This window comes from Ursus americanus, chromosome 27 (assembly GCF_024610735.1).
Source record: "Ursus americanus isolate L20-20 chromosome 27, mUrsAme1.1.p, whole genome shotgun sequence".
Classification (NCBI taxonomy): Eukaryota; Metazoa; Chordata; class Mammalia; order Carnivora; family Ursidae; genus Ursus; species Ursus americanus.
Window position 1 is genome coordinate 9,736,260 of NC_142153.1, and position 16,883 is coordinate 9,753,142.

At 38.0% G+C, this 16,883-nt stretch overlaps 1 protein-coding gene across 1 annotated transcript in view; it reads right to left on the bottom strand.

Annotated features, from left to right (window-relative positions):
* The window catches only part of LOC123780383 (A disintegrin and metallopeptidase domain 3-like), a 118,949-nt gene that overhangs the window by 45,606 nt on the left and 56,460 nt on the right, over positions 1-16,883 (bottom strand). Inside the window, exon 12 of the mRNA XM_087856328.1 lies at positions 9,956-10,142. Coding sequence (XP_087712454.1) covers positions 9,956-10,142 — 187 coding nt within the window. The remainder of the gene's footprint in view (positions 1-9,955; positions 10,143-16,883) is intronic.

Below are 16,883 nucleotides of genomic sequence, written 5' to 3' on the forward strand. Positions count from 1 at the left end.
ATTTCTGCCAGATTCACTCTCATTTCCTAGAGATTCTATATTCTCGTTAAATTTTCGTTATTATTTTTTACAAGTCTATACATCTTCTTGACCATTGTTACTTTGAACTCCATTTCTGATAATTTGGTCATATCCATATCCATCAGTTCCGTGGCAGAGGCCACAGACTCATTGTCTTTTCTTTGCTGGGGGGATTTCTCCTGCTTGTCATTGTGCTGAGGAGAAGTTGTGGATTGTCCAGAGCCCAGTTTATTGACCAGGACCCAGGCAGTGTGCACTTGTTTTATAGGGACCTTAGGGATGTGGGCTTGATTCTTCAGCCTGCCTTCTTGGGGAGGGGCCTGCCGCACAGATACTCAGGCCACCCTGTTTGTGTAGAGTCTCCCTGTCCTCTGCGAGGGGGGATGGGGATGCGCACACTGTGAGCCAGTATTTCCAGGCTTTTGTTCTCTGGCAGCATCCCCTGGCAGTTTGCTGTGCCTCTTCTGAGAGTCAGAGCAGCAGTAGCCGAATCCCAGGTTCTGTCTCAAAACAGAGAGATTGCAGTCCTCACTCCACTGAGCTCTTCTGGCCACTTTAACTCTGTTTCTGTTGGTGCTGCTAAGCCCTACAGTATCCCGGGATGTGTGCCCCACAGCCGGAGTCCCAGCCCTCACTTCCAGGGCTCTCATGTCTGTTCATTGTGTTTCTAACACCGCCAGCTGCCAGCCACCGCCGCGCGCACGCTCAGCAGCTCTGTTTCAGTGTGGTTCATGCGCACTCCGGAGCTCCGGTTTTCATTCTGGTCGCGTGCGTTCTGCGGCTCACGGTCTCAATCTGCTCTCTCGCTGGTGCCAGTCCGCGAGTCAGCCTGCTCCCCAGTGCAGGTGGCTACTGCTTCCCGGCGCTCGAGCACAGAGGCTCCCTCCCCCTTCTGTTTATCTTCCAATATCTGTGCGTGGATTCATGGCTCCCCGCTTCGTACCTCAATACTCAGTGCTGAGGATGATCATCTGTAGAGATCCAGATGTATCTTCCTGCATCTCAGGCTGATTCCGTGGGTGTTCAGGATGGTCTGGTACCTATCCAGCTTGATTCAGCGAACCAGCTGAAAAAGAGGACCCCTACTCCTCTGCCATCTTAACTCTCTCCCCGTAACCTTTCAAATTCTTTATCATTATTTTTTGCCATTTTAATTACTAGTGGCTTGGTATGGACTTTTTTGGGTTGAATTTGTCAGGGGCTCTCTCTGCCTCCTGAAATTGGATGTCTATTTCCGTCCCCAGACTTAGGATGTTTTCAGCTATTACTTCTTCAAGGACATTTTCAGCCCCCCTTTCTCTCTCTTTCCCTTCTGTTATCTCTAAAATGTGGATGTGATAATCCTTGATGGAGTCATCGAGTTCTCTAGGTGTATTCTCATTATCCAGTATTTGTTGGTCACTCCCTTGTTCAGCTTGATTGCTTTCTGTTCTATCCTCTAGGTCACTGATACATTCCTCTGCTTCCTGTAACCTACTATTTAATCCATTCATGTATTTTAAATTTCATTTGTTGAGTTCTTCATCTCGGATACGTTATTTTTTATCTTTTTGTCCGGGGTCTCACTGATGTCCTCCACTTTTTTCTGAAGTCCAGTGAGTATCTTTATAACCATTAAATTCTCTATCAGGCATATTACTTATTTCTGTGTCATTTAGATCTCCTGCTGTGATTTTGCCATGTTCTTTCATTTGGGACAAATTCCTCTATCTCATTTTGTCTACCTCTCTGTTTCTGTGTGTTAGGAAAGTCATCTATATCCTTTGCTCTTGAAAGTAGTAGCTTTATGAAATAGAAGAGATCCTGCAGCGCCCTGCAGTGCAGTGTCCTCTGTTCACTAGAACAGACTCAGAGGAGTCTCCTATGTGTGTTGCTTCTGTCCCACTATTGTGTCTCAGTATCTTTTCCTTTCAGACCAGACTTCTGTACTGATTCTCTTCCTGTTGTGGGTTGTGCTTGTTTTCTGTGGTGTTAAGAAAACCCAGGTAGTCTAGCTCTCAGGGTCATAATAGCAGGAGGGCTCACAGTGGGGTGGTGGTCTTAGCAAAATTTGCACTTAGCCGCTAGTCCTAGGCCTAGATTCCCCCAAAGTACAGCAGTGGCCAGGGCATGGTGCATGTTAGTGGCAGCATCCAGGGCACAGTGTGTATGGCTACCAAGGTGGCCAGGATCACGTAGTGGCTGGCCACCATGTAAGGCATCTGTGAGCACGGGGGCTGGGCGCAGAGAAAGGTGGTGGCTGGATAAGGCACTCACAGCATTAACAAAATTTGTGTTGAACCACTAGTCTGCTGAACCCAAAGCAGAGCGGTGACTAGGTTAGCAGCAGCAGATGGGGATGCAGTGTGGTGTCTCTCTCAATCGGATGGAGGCCCCCAAATGTGGGACAGTGATTGGGTGAAAACCAATGATTGGGCAGTGAAAGGATTCACCCAAGGCAGAACAAAGGAGGTAGAAGTTTATTGAATACACTGCAAGGAATAGGGGTGGGGGGAATACACAGCAAAGGAGAGGCTGTCTGCAACAAGGCAGTGGGTGGGGACCATATTTAAAGTGGGAAGGTGAGGAGGTCTTTTGGTAACTGTGCCTAGTTCTAAGTACCTTATTGGTTAGTTAGGGCCTCTGGATGTTTTGAGGTGGGTCACCTGATGGGCCTGTCTGTATTCAGCCAGGTGGTCACTGTGGGCCCTTTCTACTTTCCATTGTACAAGACCGTTTGCCTAAAAGCAGCCTCTACAGGTGGCATGCTGCAGTGGTGACAACCTAGGTCATGTGGTGTCTGTGTCCCTGGTGGCTGGGCATGAATTGTGGCGGAAGCTGAGGATTTGTGGTGTCTCTACCTGTAGTGGGTGGGTGGGGCACACAAAGCAGTGAGCAAATTCTGCACTGACCCATTAGTCCTAAACTGAATCCCCTAGGCAATGGTCACGCCAGGGGGGATGTAGTGCCTGGAGGCAGCGTTTGGACAGGGTGTGCAGCATTAAAACAATTCATGCTAAGCCCAGTTCTGAAGCTAGAAGGCTTGGAGTGGGCGTGTCCTCAGTGGGTGGGGCACAGTGTTAGCAGGTTAGGTAGCAAGTGCATATGTAGCACCACCTTCTGCCGCTGTCTCTCTGTCTATGCTGGGGGGTTGGGGAGGAAAATGGTAGATGCCAGCTCCTTTGTTCCCAGAGAAGACCCCCAACATGCTCTAAAATCCTTATAAAGAGATATCTCTCCCATTTGCCCCAGGTGTTGTGCAAACTGTCTATTCTATATTGCCTCTCTGCAGACTGTTGTCTTTTTAAGGGTGGGGACTTAGCTATCACTTGCCCTCCAGGCTAGTCCAGGGCTGAGTCAGCCGACTTTGAAAGCTCTAGGTTCCAAGCCCCCCTGGGTATACAAACTCACAGAATTCAGTCCCCACAGTTTTCAAGGCCAGACATTATGGGGATTCATTTTCCCCATGAGGGCTCGCTGGTGTTTTCCACTCTCCATGACTTCAACTCCCTCCTGCAGGCAGCTCCCAGCCACTGTTTCTGCCCTTTCTAACCTCTCAGGTTCGGCTTCTTCCCTACATTTAGTTGTGGAGTTTGTTCTGCCAGTCTTCAGATCACGCTCTGGTTTACTGAGTCAGATATGAGTGACGTCTAGTTGTGAACACGGGACAAGGTGAGCTTAGGGTCCTCCTACTCTGCCATCTTCCTGGAGCCTCTGTGCCTTTTTTTTTTTAATGGTTTCCTTGGCTATACATAAGCTTTTCATTTTGATGTAAGTCTCAAAAGTTTGTTTTTATTTTTTTCCCTTGACCTGAGGAGACATATCTAGAAAAATGTTGCTATGATCAGTGCCATAGCAATTACTACTGTAAACATCCCTTCTAGTCTTATTGTGGTTTCAGGTCTCACATTTGGGTCTTTAATTCATTTTGAGTTTATTTTTGTGTATAGTTTAAGAAAGTGGTCAAGTTTCATTCGTTTGCATTATAGCCATTCAGTTTTTCCATCACTATTTGTGTTGAGACTGTCTTTTCCCCATTACATAGTCTTGCCTCCTTTGTCAGACTAATTGACCCTATAAATGTGCATTTATTTCTGGGCTGTTGATTCTGTTCTATTGATTGATGTGTCTATTTTTGTGCCAGAACCGTACTGTTTTGATTACTACCTCTTTGTAGCATATCTTGGAATCTGGGATTGTGATACCTCCATCTTTGTTCTTCTCTCTCAAGATCACTTTGGCTATTCAGGGTCTTCTGTGATTCCATATAAATTTTAGTGTTATTCGTGTTAGTTCTGTGAAAAATGTTATTGGTGTTTTGATAGGAATTGTACTGAATCTGTAGATTGCTTTAGGTAATATGGACACTTTAACAATACGAATTTTTCTAATCCATGCTCATGGACTATCTTTCCATTTGTTTAGTATCATATTCAGTTTTTTTCATCAATGTTTTTTCAGTTTTCAGAGTACAGATCTTTCACTACATCTAATATCATACTCAATGTGGAAAAACTTACAGCTTTCCTTCTAAGACCAAACACAAGGATATCCACTCTTAACACTTTTATTCAACAAAGTATTAGAAGTCCTAGCCACAGCAATCAGACAAGAAATAAGAGGCATAAGTTGAGCTGCCTCCATTTGCAAATAACATAATATTATACTCAGAAAGTCCCAAAAATTCTACCAAAAAACTACTAGAAGTAATAAATGAATTCAATAAAATTGCAGGATCCAAAATTAATACCTAGAAATCAGTAGTGTTTCTATATGCTAATAACAAAACAGCAGAAAGAAAAATTAGAAAACACCATTTATAATTGCACACACACACACACACAAAAAAAACCCCAAACACCTAGGAATAAACCTGTACTCTGAAAACTATAATACATGGAATTATTTTAAGTGGTATATTGTAAGAGAAACTGTAATGAGGGATCTTCCAAAATACTAGATAAATTTATCAGGTGCCTTTATAAAACAATTTATTCCTGATCTTTGTAATACTGTGTTTATCATGTAATATTTTATATAAAATTAGATACAATGTCTTCAATTACACTAACTACAAAGTGTATTATTAAAGTATAGCAAACCTTTATTACTATATAACATGTTTTAAATTTACAGGAGTCAGATGATATTCTTTTTTCATTTTTGTATTTCAATATTAACAAAAGTGTGTTATGCTTCAGAATATAAATATTTTAATGAAAAATTATCAAGAGTATTTAGGGAAGATAGCAGATCAAATACACACTAAATATTAATGTGGGGGGGGACATAAATCAATGACATCACAGGGAATTCCAAGGCTAGTATCAAAGAGAGAGCCTATTAGTGGAGAGCAAGTTTTCCCAATACTCAATCAATAGTGTAAATCTAGACTAAATGACTGCCTTAGAAATTGACTTGTAAGGACACCTGTACTTTAGGAATAGAATTCTATCATGGGACTGGAAGCCAAAACTTTATAAAATAGGTAGCCAAAGTTCATCATTGAGAATTTAATCAAAAGGAAATTTTCTTTTCTCCTAGTTGTCCAAACCATTATCAAATTCTCTTCAATATGTAATATCTCACACTTTTTCTGTCTTTGTAAATTTAAAAATCTAAGTTGAAAAATACTGAAATGTTCCTCTATTTCTGGAATAAACTCCAGAAGCATATTCTTTTTCATATACTCATTTCAGTTGATAATTCTGATTCAGATATTTTATAAGTATTTTTCAAAATATAAATCATTCAAAATAACATTAACAGGAGGAATGTACAACTTTCATGATTTAATTCTATTTCTATATGCCTGTAAAAGATGCTGGGAATTAATATTTTTTATAAGTACTCACTTTACAATAACATTCAAAAACATGAAATATTTAGGGTTAACTTTAAGAATTAAAGATAGCTAAATAAATGGAACAATATGTCATGCTCACAGTTTGAAAATCAGAACATTATGAATATGTCCATTCTCCACAAATGCTTCTATAGATTTTTAAAAATCCCAATCAAAAATCCAGCAGAATTATGTTTTTTCTTTAGGGGGTGTAGTAGAAATAGAAAAGTTGATTCTAAATTTTACATAGAAATAAAAAAAGAAGATGTGGGGTGCGCACACACACACACACACACACACACACACATATATATAATGGGACATTACTCAGCCATGAAAAGAATGAAATCTTGCCATTTGCAATGATGCAATGATGTGGATGGATCTAGAGAATATTATGCTATGAGAAATAAGTCAGTCGGGGAAAGATAAATGCCATATGATTTCCCTCACATGTAGAACTTAAGAAATAAAACAGTGAACTTAGGGGAAAAAACAGAGAGGCAAACCATAAAAGAAACTCTTAACTATAGACAATAAATTGAGGGTTTATGGAGGATAGGTGGGCAGCGGATGGTCTAAATGGGTGGTGGGTATTAAGGAGGGCAGTTGTTGTGATGAGCACTGGGTGTTGTATGTAAGTGATGAATCACTAAATTCTACTACTGAAAATAATATTACATTGCCTGTTAACTAACTGGAGTTTAAATGAAAATTTGGAGAGAAAAAAAATTTCACACAATTTTAACAATATATTATGTAGATTTCTGAATTTCAGAATTATTATAATTTTCTAAGAAAGAAAAATACACATTTGATGAGATGGACTAATAAATCAACATTCCATCCAAAAGCAGCAAGAATACATATTTTTCTCCAATGCATATGAAACGGTCTCCATTTTAGATCATGTGTTGTCCACAAAGGAACTCTCAGTAGTTTTAAGAAGACTAAAATCTTGTCAAACACCTTTTCTGACAAAGTTATGAAAGAAGAAATCTATTGCAAGAAGAAAACTGGAAAAATTACGAATATGTGGCGGTAAAACACTATGCTAGTGAATAACCAATAGGTCAATGAAGAAATTTTTAAAAAATCGAAATACATGTTGAGACAAATGAAAATTTATATGCAACACAGAAAACTGTATGTGATGCAGCAAAAGCAGTTCCAAGTGAGAAATACACAGCAATATAGGCTTATCTCAGGAAACAAGAAATATCTCAAACAATCTAACTTTATACCTACAGGAGGTAGAAAAAGAAGAACAAGTTAGTAGAAGGAAGAAAATTAAAAAATCAAATGGAAATAAATTAAATGGAGACTGAAAAGCCAATAGAAAAGATCAACGACACTAAGAGCTGATTCTTTCAAAAGATTAAAATTATGACAAACTTTAAGCTAGACTCACCGAGAAAATGAGAGAGAGGTTTCATAAATAAAATCAGAAATGGAAAAGGAGAGGTTACAACTGATACCAAGAAATACAAAGGTTCATAAGAGAATACTATGAACAATTAGACGTCCATAAATTGAACAACTTAGTAGAAATGGATAGATTCCTAGAAATAGATATACCAAAACTGAATCATGAAGAAATCGAAAATATGAATAGATTGACTACTAGTAAGGAGATAGGGTCAGTAATCAAAAACCTAAGACCAAGACCAGATGCCTTCACTGGTGAATTCTTCCAAACATTCCCCAAACGTTCAATACTTACTTTCCTAAACTCTTCCTGAAAACTGAAGAAGAGGGATCATTTTCAAACTTACTGGATGAGGCCTGAGTGCAAATTATTCAGGAGCTTGTTAAGTATCTATCCATTACACACTTTACTCATCTTTCATGCATATATTTCATGTGTATAAAATGAGAAGATGAATATGACATAAGTATTTATTGTTGAAGTGGGCAGAGAACTTCTTTTCAAGAGAACTAAAATATACTGCAGTATATGAAGAAAGAGAATATAATTTATTTTTTTTAAACAGGAGTCTTGTCTTTTTTTTTTAAGATTTTATTTATTTATTTGGCAGAGAGAGAGACAGCCAGTGAGAGAGGGAACACAAGCAGGGGGAATGGGAGAGGAAGAAGCAGGCTCCCAGAGGAGCAGGGAGCCTGACTCGGGCTTGATCCCAGGACCTGGGATCACTCCCTGAGCCGAAGGCAGATGCTTCACAACGGAGCCACCCAGGCGCCCCAGAGAATATAATTTAAATGAAATCCTTTCAGAAGGGAACTGTGACATGCAAAGAAATACTAATAACCAAAAGAAACAAAAGGTAAAGTAAAGGAAGTATTTTCAGAATAAAGTCTTCAGGGTATTTCCTAATGTAAAGCACTGAGGTGACAGAAATGCAGTATTTACCAAAATTTTATGTAAGTTAAATCCCATTATTTTGGAGGCAGCCTAGATATGGTTACAACTTAAATATGTATGCTAAGGATGCAAGAATAATCACTAGAGGAAAATAAAAAGTGCAGATCCACTATATTGTTGCAATAAATGGTGGAAGAAGGAAAAACAAAGCATACAGATTCAAAAGAAATGAACAAAAATTCAATTAAAAAACAAATGTGGCAAAATGAACATAGAAAATATTGGGGCGCCTGGGTGGCACAGTGGTTAAGTGTCTGCCTTTGGCTCAGGGCGTGATCCCTGCGTTGTGGGATCAAGCCCCACATCAGGCTCCTCTGCTATGAGCCTGCTTCTTCCTCTCCCACTCCCCCTGCTTGTGTTCCCTCTCTCACTGGCTGTCTCTATCTCTGTCGAATAAATAAATAAAATCTTAAAAAAAAAAAAAGAAAATATGAACATTTTGAAACAACTAAAATTATAAAAAATATGCAATCTAGAGGAGTGTTAAGGAGTCATAACAGCTAAATGTAATGAGGTATCCTAGAGAAGTCCTGGTACAGAAAGAGGCTATTTGGTAAAAAGAAAAGAAATCTGAATAAATTATGGACTTCAGTTAATTAAACATTAATTACAATAATGTTTAAGAGGATAATCTGATAAATCCAAGGCCGATTGGATAGTAAATTAAAACCCAGTGTAGATCTTGAACTACTAGTGGAGAAAAACTAAACGAGAAGAGAGAAATATCAGGGGAATACTGATTGAGAGAAGCAAGTATGTGCATAGATATAAGATATGTCAGACCAAACAGACTTTAAAACAGAAAGCAACATTAGAGATAAAGAGATTCAGCATTTGAAAACAAAAGTTAAATTTCTAGGAAGATATAACAATCATAAGTCTCCACTATATAAAACAGCTTCAAAGACAGAAAGCATAAATTGAACAATGTATGTTGAGAAATAGGCAAATCCAACTGCATAGTTGTAGGTATCGATATCATCTCTCAGGTACCAAGAGTTCAGGCATATGACATTTATAAAAATACAGAAGATTTGTGGCATTCACTTAAAAATTATCATGTAATCAGGTTGTATAGAATTTGGTTTCTAACAATTCAAGAGTTTACATTTCTCAAGCAAACATGGAACATTCCAAAAAATCACCATGCATAAGTATATGAAAACAGGCACAACAAAAATGCAATGATTAGCCATTTTACCAAACACAACTTAAAAAAAGGCTAACAGCAAAAAGCTAAATATAACAATAACAAACCAAGAATTATTATTAATCCAATTCTGTGAAGTCAAGTTAAAATAAATGAAGTTTCCCCAGATGCAAGAATTGAGATTAGGAGATGAGAAGGTATACAACTACATACACGTAGTAATTTAGTGAACCAGTGCAGGCACTTTGAGGAATTCAGATGCTTGAGGTGAATATTACAGTATTGACGTCACCGATGTTTATGATGCAGAAAGGGGGGTATTACTATTAATGGTTAAACCATAAAGAAAATCTTACCTCTTTAATCCATGTTACACTTACCCTTTACTTAAACTTTTCAAATGCTTCAAATTCAGGATGAGTCCGTTACCACAAGCCCCATATCTCTGTACCTTGGGTATTTAATAAAATGGTGCCGCATTTCAAAAAGAGTCCTCCTATATCACATCTATAGTTATAAGATTACGTAAGAAACACAAAACAAATCTTTAGATGAGTTGTAAATGTTTGCCACTAACCTCTGCAAGGCCACAATCACATTGTTCCGGCGGTTCCAAAATTCCATTGCCACAAGTTGCAGTTCTTCCTTGGTAAACCACTTCTGGAACTGTTCGATTCTGAAGGCATTCAAATTCAGGCTGTGAAACCATACGTTTAAATTCATCCATGCTGCAACTGCTAAAAAACTTTACACCATGGGAACGTCTAAAAATAAATTATATTCCTCAGATAAATGGAATAAAATCACTATCAAAGTAACACTCTATGAATTACTGAAAAGTACCGTTAATTCTGTACTACTGCACTTACAGAGGAGCCAAGAAGGAAGGGAGAGAACTTTTATCTTTAATACAAGTTGTAAATAAAAGCAGTAAGTTTATTTCTGCTGTAATTCAATGTAATAGACATCTAGCAACTAGAGGAAGTTAAGGTGACATGAGTTAAAATATATTAAAGCACAAATAATATTCGCCACACAAAAAAACTCTCTTTAAATATGTCCTATTATTATTTTCATTATGATTGCCAACATCACAATTATAATCATTATTATAAGCACTAATTTTAAGAAAATGAAATACTAGAAAATATATGTGGAAAACTGAAGAAATAACAATGGTTGATAATGTTACAGGAAAAATCAGAATCATTTGTACTTTGGTAACAAAATCAATTAAAATATCTCAATGTTAATTATATAAAATGTGAAAGCCCTACATTCTTTTATTTTATTACCTTTTGAAATATTTCTGTACTTCTATGTGTACTATTTAATGGATTTTTATGTAATTTTGTAACAATCTAAAACTTAGAGAAATGATACAAAAATAGACCAAAAAATAAATTTTTCCCAAGCAATGACGAATAAGTTGCCAAATATGATCCTAATAACTCTAAATATTTTAATGTATAATTCCTATGTAGACATTAATTCCAAAAAGGACCCTTCAAAATCAGGAAATAATTATATACTACTATTATCTAATCTTCAGATGTCATTCAAATTTAATTATTACAACAATATTGGCACTTTATAGCAAAAAGCTCCAGTTGAAAGTCAACCGTTGCTATTATTTATTTTTTCCATTTTTTTCTCTCCAAATTTTTATTTAAATTCTAGTTAGTTAACACGCATTGTAACATTGCTTTCTGCTGTAGAATTTAGTGATTCATCACTTACGTGAAACACCAAGTGCTCATCACAACAATGCTTTCCTTAATATCCATCACCCATTTAACCCATCCCCCCACCCAACCTCCCCTCCAACAAACTTCAGGCTGTTTTCTATAGTTAAGAGTCTCTTTTATGGTTTGCCTCTCTTTTTTCCCCCTCAGTTCACCGTTTTATTTCTTAAATTCTACACGTGAGGGAAATCATATGGCATTTGTCTCTCTCTGACTGACTCATTTGGTATAGCATAATACTAGTCTCTAGATCCATCCACACCATTGCAAATGGCAAGATTTCATTCTTTTTATGGCTGTGTAATATCCCATTGTGTATATATACCACATCGTCTTTATCCATTCATCAGTCAATGGCCACTTGGGCTCTCTCTCCATAATTTGGCTGCTGATGATAATGCTGCCATAAACCTCATAGTGCATGTATCCGATAAAATCAGTATTTCTGTATCCTTTGGGGAAATACCCAGTACGCAACTGCTGGATCATAGTTCAATTTTTAACTTTTTGCAGAAACTCTGTACTATTCTCCAGAATGGCTGCAGCAGTCTGCGTTCCCACCAACAGTGTAGGAGGGTTCCCAACTCTCTGCATCCTTGTCAACACCTATTTCTTGTGTTGTTAATTTTAGCTATTCTGACAGGTGTGAGGTGGTATCTCATTGTTGTTTTGAATTATATTTCCCTGATGATCAGTGATGTTGAGCATCTTTTCATGTGTCCATTAGCCATCTGGATGTCATCTTTGGAAAAATGTCTGTTCATGTCTTCTGCCCATTTCTGGATTGGGTTGTTTGTTTTTGGGTGTTGAGTTCATTGATAAGTTCTTTATAGATTTTGAATACTAACCCTTTATCAGGTACGCCCTTTGCAAATATCTTCTCCCATTCCAAAGGTTGAATTTTAGTTTTGTTGATTGTTTCTTCACTGTGCAGAAGGTTTTATCTGGATGAAGTCCCACAATAGTTCATTTTTGCTTTTGTTTCCCTCGCTTCTGGCAACGTGTCTAGTAAGAAGTTGCCATGGCCGAGGTAAAAGAGGTTGCTGCCTGTGTTCTTCTCTAGGATTTTGATGGTTTCAGGTCCCACATTTAGGTCTTTCATTCATTTTGAGTTTATTTTTGTGTATGGTATAAGAAAGTGGTCCAGTTTCATTCTTCTGCATGTTGCTGTCCAGTTTTCCCAGCACCATTTGTTAAAGAAACTTTTTTCCATTGGATATTCTTTCCTGCTCTGTCGAAGATTAGTTGACCATAGAGTTGTGGGTCCATTTCTGGGTTTTCTATTCTGTTCCATTGATCTCTGTATCTGTTTTTGTGCCAGTAGCATACTATCTTAATGACTACAGCTTTGTAATATAGTTTGAAGTCCAGAATTGAGATACCTCCAGGTTTGCTTTTCTTTTTCAAGATTGCTTTGGCAATTCAGGGTCTTTTGTGGTTCCATAAGAATTTCAGGACTCTTTGTGTTTTGGTGAAAAAGGCTGTTAGTGTTTTCACAGGGATTGCATTACATGTGTAGATTGCTTTGGATAGCATAGACATTTTAAAAATATTTGTTATTCCAGTCCATGAGCATGGACTGTTCTTCCACTTCTTTGTGTCATCTTCAATTTCATTCATTAGTGTTTTATAGTTTGCAGAGTACAGATATTTTCCCTGTTTGGTTAGGTTTATTCCTAGGTATCTTATGGTTTCTGGTGCAATTGTAAATGGTATTGATTCCTTGATTTCTCTTTCTTCTGCTTCATTATTGGTGTATAGAAATGCAACAGATTTCTATATATCGATTTTGTATCCTGCCATTTTATTGAATATGTGTATCAGTTCTGGCAATTTTTCGGTGAAGTCTTGGGTTTTCTATATAGAGTATCATGCTGTTTGCAAGGAGTGAAAGTTAGACTTTTTCCTTGATTATTTGGATGCCTTTTATTTGTTTTTGTTGTCTGATTGCTGAGGCTAGGACTTCCAGTACTGTGTAACAATGTTGAGAGTGGACATCTCTGTCTTGTTCTTGACTATAAAAGAAAAGCTCTCAGTTTTTCCCCATTGAGGATGATATTAGTGGTGGGTTTTTTGTATATGGCCATTATGATGTTGAGGTACATTCCCTCTATCAAGAATGGATATTGTACTTTGTCAAATGCTTTTTCTGCAACTATTGAGAGGATTATATTGTTCCTCTCCTTTCTTTTATTAGGGTGGTGGATCACATTGATTGATTTTTGAATGTCAAATCACCCCTGCAACCCAGTAATAAATCCCACCTGGTGGCGGTGAATAATCCTTTTAACGTACTGTTGAATCTGATTAGATAGTATCTTGTTGAGAATTTTGGCATCCATGTTCATCAGGGATATTGGTGTGTAGTACTCTTTTTTACTGGAGACCTCTATGGTTTTGGAATAAGGCTGGTACTGGCCTCATATAATGAATGTGAATGTTTTCCTTTCATTTATATTTTTTGGACTAGTTTGAGAAGAATTGGTTTTAACTCTTCTTTAAATGTTTGGTAGAATTTGCCTTTGAAGCCATCTGGCCCTGGACTTTTGTTGGGAGATTTTTGATTCCTGTTTCAATTTCTTTGCTTCCTTTTAGTTGTTTTAGTTTTCTATTTCTTCATGTTTCAGTTTTGGTAGTTTGTATGTTTCTAGGAATTTATCCATTTCTTCCAGGTTGTCCAATTTGTTGGCATATTCTTTTTCATAATATTCTCTTATAATTGTTTGTGTGTTTATGGTATCGGTTCTTATTTCTTCTCTCTCATTTGTGATTTTTTTAATGTGGGTCCTTTTTCTTCTTTTCTTGAAAAGTCTTGCTAGGTGTTTTTCAATTTTATTAATTTTTTCAAGGAACTGGCTCCTGGTTTCACTTATCTATGTTTTTGTTTCTGTATCATTTTTTCTGCTCTAATTTTTACTATTTTCCCTTCTTCCATTGGCTTTAAGCTTCATTAGTTCTTCTTTTTCTAGCTCCTGTACGTCCAAGATTAAGTTGCTTACTTGAGATTTTTCTTTCTTCTTGAGGTAGGCCTATATTGCTCTATAATTCCCCTTATGACCACTTTCGATACATCCCAAAGGTTCTGGACCATCGTGTTTTCATTTTCATTTGTTTCCATGTATTTTCTTATTTCTTCTTTAATTTCCTCGTTAACCCATTCATTCTTCAGTAGCACGTTCTTTAACTTCCATGTATTTGTGGTCTTTCCCAATTTTTTCTTGTGGTAGACGTCAAGTTTCATAGAGTTGTGGTCAGAAAATATGCATGGTATGATCTCAACCTTTTTATACTTGATGAGGGCTGATTTGTGATCCAGTATGTGATCTATTCTGGAGACTGTCTCATGTGCACTTAAAAAGAAAGTATTCTGCTGCTTTAGGATGAAATGTTCTGAATATATTTGTGAAGTCCATCTGGTCCAGTGTGATTCAAAGCCATTGTTTCCTAGTTGATGTTCTGTTTAGATGTCTATTCACTGGTGTAAGTGGGATGTTAAATTCCCCTATTATTATTGTATTATTATTAACGAGTTCCTCTACGTTTGGTATTAATTGTTTTACTTGTTTGGGTGCTCCCATGTTGGTGGAATATATATCTATCTTTGTTAGATATTTTTGTTGGAGAGTTCCTTTGCTTAGGATGCCCTTCTTCATCTCTTGTTATAAGTTCAGTTTAAAATCTATTTTGCCTGATACAAGTATTTCTACTCTGCCTTTTTTTTTTTTTTTGATGTCCATGGCATGATAAATGGTTTGCCATCCCCTCACAATCTGCAGTTGTCTTTAGGTTAAAAATGAGTCTCTTGTAGGGAGCATATAGATGGGTCTTGTTTTTTATCCATTCTAACACCCTGCCTTGTGATTGCACTGTTTAATCCATTTACATTCAAAGTATTATTGATAGATATGTATTTAGTTTCGTCATTGCTTCTGGAGATTTTCTCTCTTCCTTTCTAGTCTTTGTCACTTTTGGTCTTTCCATCCTACTCAAAGAGTCCCCTTTAATATTTTTTGCAGGGCTACTTTAGTGGTCAAGAACTCCTTAATTTTTGTTTATCTGGGAAACTCTATCTCTCCTTCTATTCTGAATGACAGCCTTGCTGAATAGAGAATTTGCAGCTACAGATTTTTCCCATTCAGTGTGTTGAAGATATCATCCCTTTTCTTTCCAGCTTGCCACATCTCTGTGGAGAGATCTGCAGCTAGTCCTGCGGGTCTTCCCTTTTAAGTTAGAGACTTCTTTTACCTTGCTGCTTTAGGATTTTTTTTTAAATCACTATATTTTGCAAATTTAACTACAGTTGTCTTAGTATTAGCCTGTTTTTGTTGATTTTAATGGGAGTTCTCTGTGCCTCCTGGATTTGGATTCCAGATTAGGGAAGTTTGCTTCCCCAGATTATGGAAATTCTCAGCTATTATTTCCTCAAATAAACACTTTGCCCCTTTTCTGACTACTCGTTTTCTGGCACTCCTCTGATATGATTGTTATTACATTTGGTGGAGTCCCTGATTTCCCTACGTCTATCTCATGATCCATAATTATTCTCTCTTGTTCAGCTTCATTTTTTCCCCATTATTCTCATTTTGGTATCACTTATTCATACCTCTGCTTCTTCCATGTTTGTGGTCCTTACATCTAGTTTGTTTTGAATCTTGCTTATTGCATTTTTCATTTCTGATTGTTTTTAAGTGCTTTTATCTCTGTGGTGAGGGCCTCCCTGAAATCTTCCATTCTTTTCTCAAGGCCAGCAAGTATCCTTATGATTGTTCTTTAAATTCTCCATTAGGGATATTACTTATATCTGTTTCACTTAGATATCTGCCTGTGACCTTTTCTTATTCTTTCTTATGAGATGAATTCCTCTTCTGTCTTGGCATTTTGTCTAAGTCTCTTTTCTTCTGTGCATTACAGAAGCCTGTTATGTTTCCTGCTCCTGAGAGTAATGGCCTTATGAAGAAGATGTCATATAGTGTCCAGGGCGTGGTGCTTCAAAGAGTGTCCCTGGTGTGTGCTGCATATACTCTGCTGCTGTGTTTTGGCTGCTCTATCCTTCCAGGAAGTCATCTGCAGAGGCTGTCCTTGGTGGGAATGGGCAGTGTTGGGCCTTGTCCAGAGTGCAGTAAGTTTTAACTAGGTGTGCTCTGGTCTGCTTGTTAAATATGACCTGATGCTACTTCCACTAGGACCAAAGCCTTTCAGAATTCTGTTCGGGAGATGCGGTGCATGCTGGTTTTCTGGGGAAGGGGCCCACTGGGCTGGGACTTAGGCACACTTGCCTGAGAAAAGCAGTACAAGCAGAGCGCAGGTGGGTGGGACTTGGTGTGAGCAGGTTAGGCAGCCAGTATCAGTGCTGTGCAGTTTCCTGAAGCTGGTTTACGCTGTGGGGCTGTGGAGGGAAATGGCACCAGCTAGCTCCTTTGTCCCCAGAGAGAGTCTCCGTGCTTGCTCTCAGGGAAGCACTCCCAGAAGAGCAAATAATCTCCCCTCTCAAGTGCTGGGTGTTTTTCAGACTGCTCTTTTCACACTGCCTCTCAGTTGCTTGCCTGCCTGAAGCAGGACGGTGCACTTTGGGCTCTATCACAGTGAAGCCTACTGACTTTTAAAACTCCAAACTTTAAGGATGTGCTATGGTGAGGGGCTGCACTGGTCTTTTGGGTGAGGGTCTGACCCTGCTGGGATGGATGTAGGTTTGACTGAGAAGAGCAGCCAGACCAGAGTGCAGGGACATGGGCTTTGGAGCAAGCAGGCTAAACAGCCAGT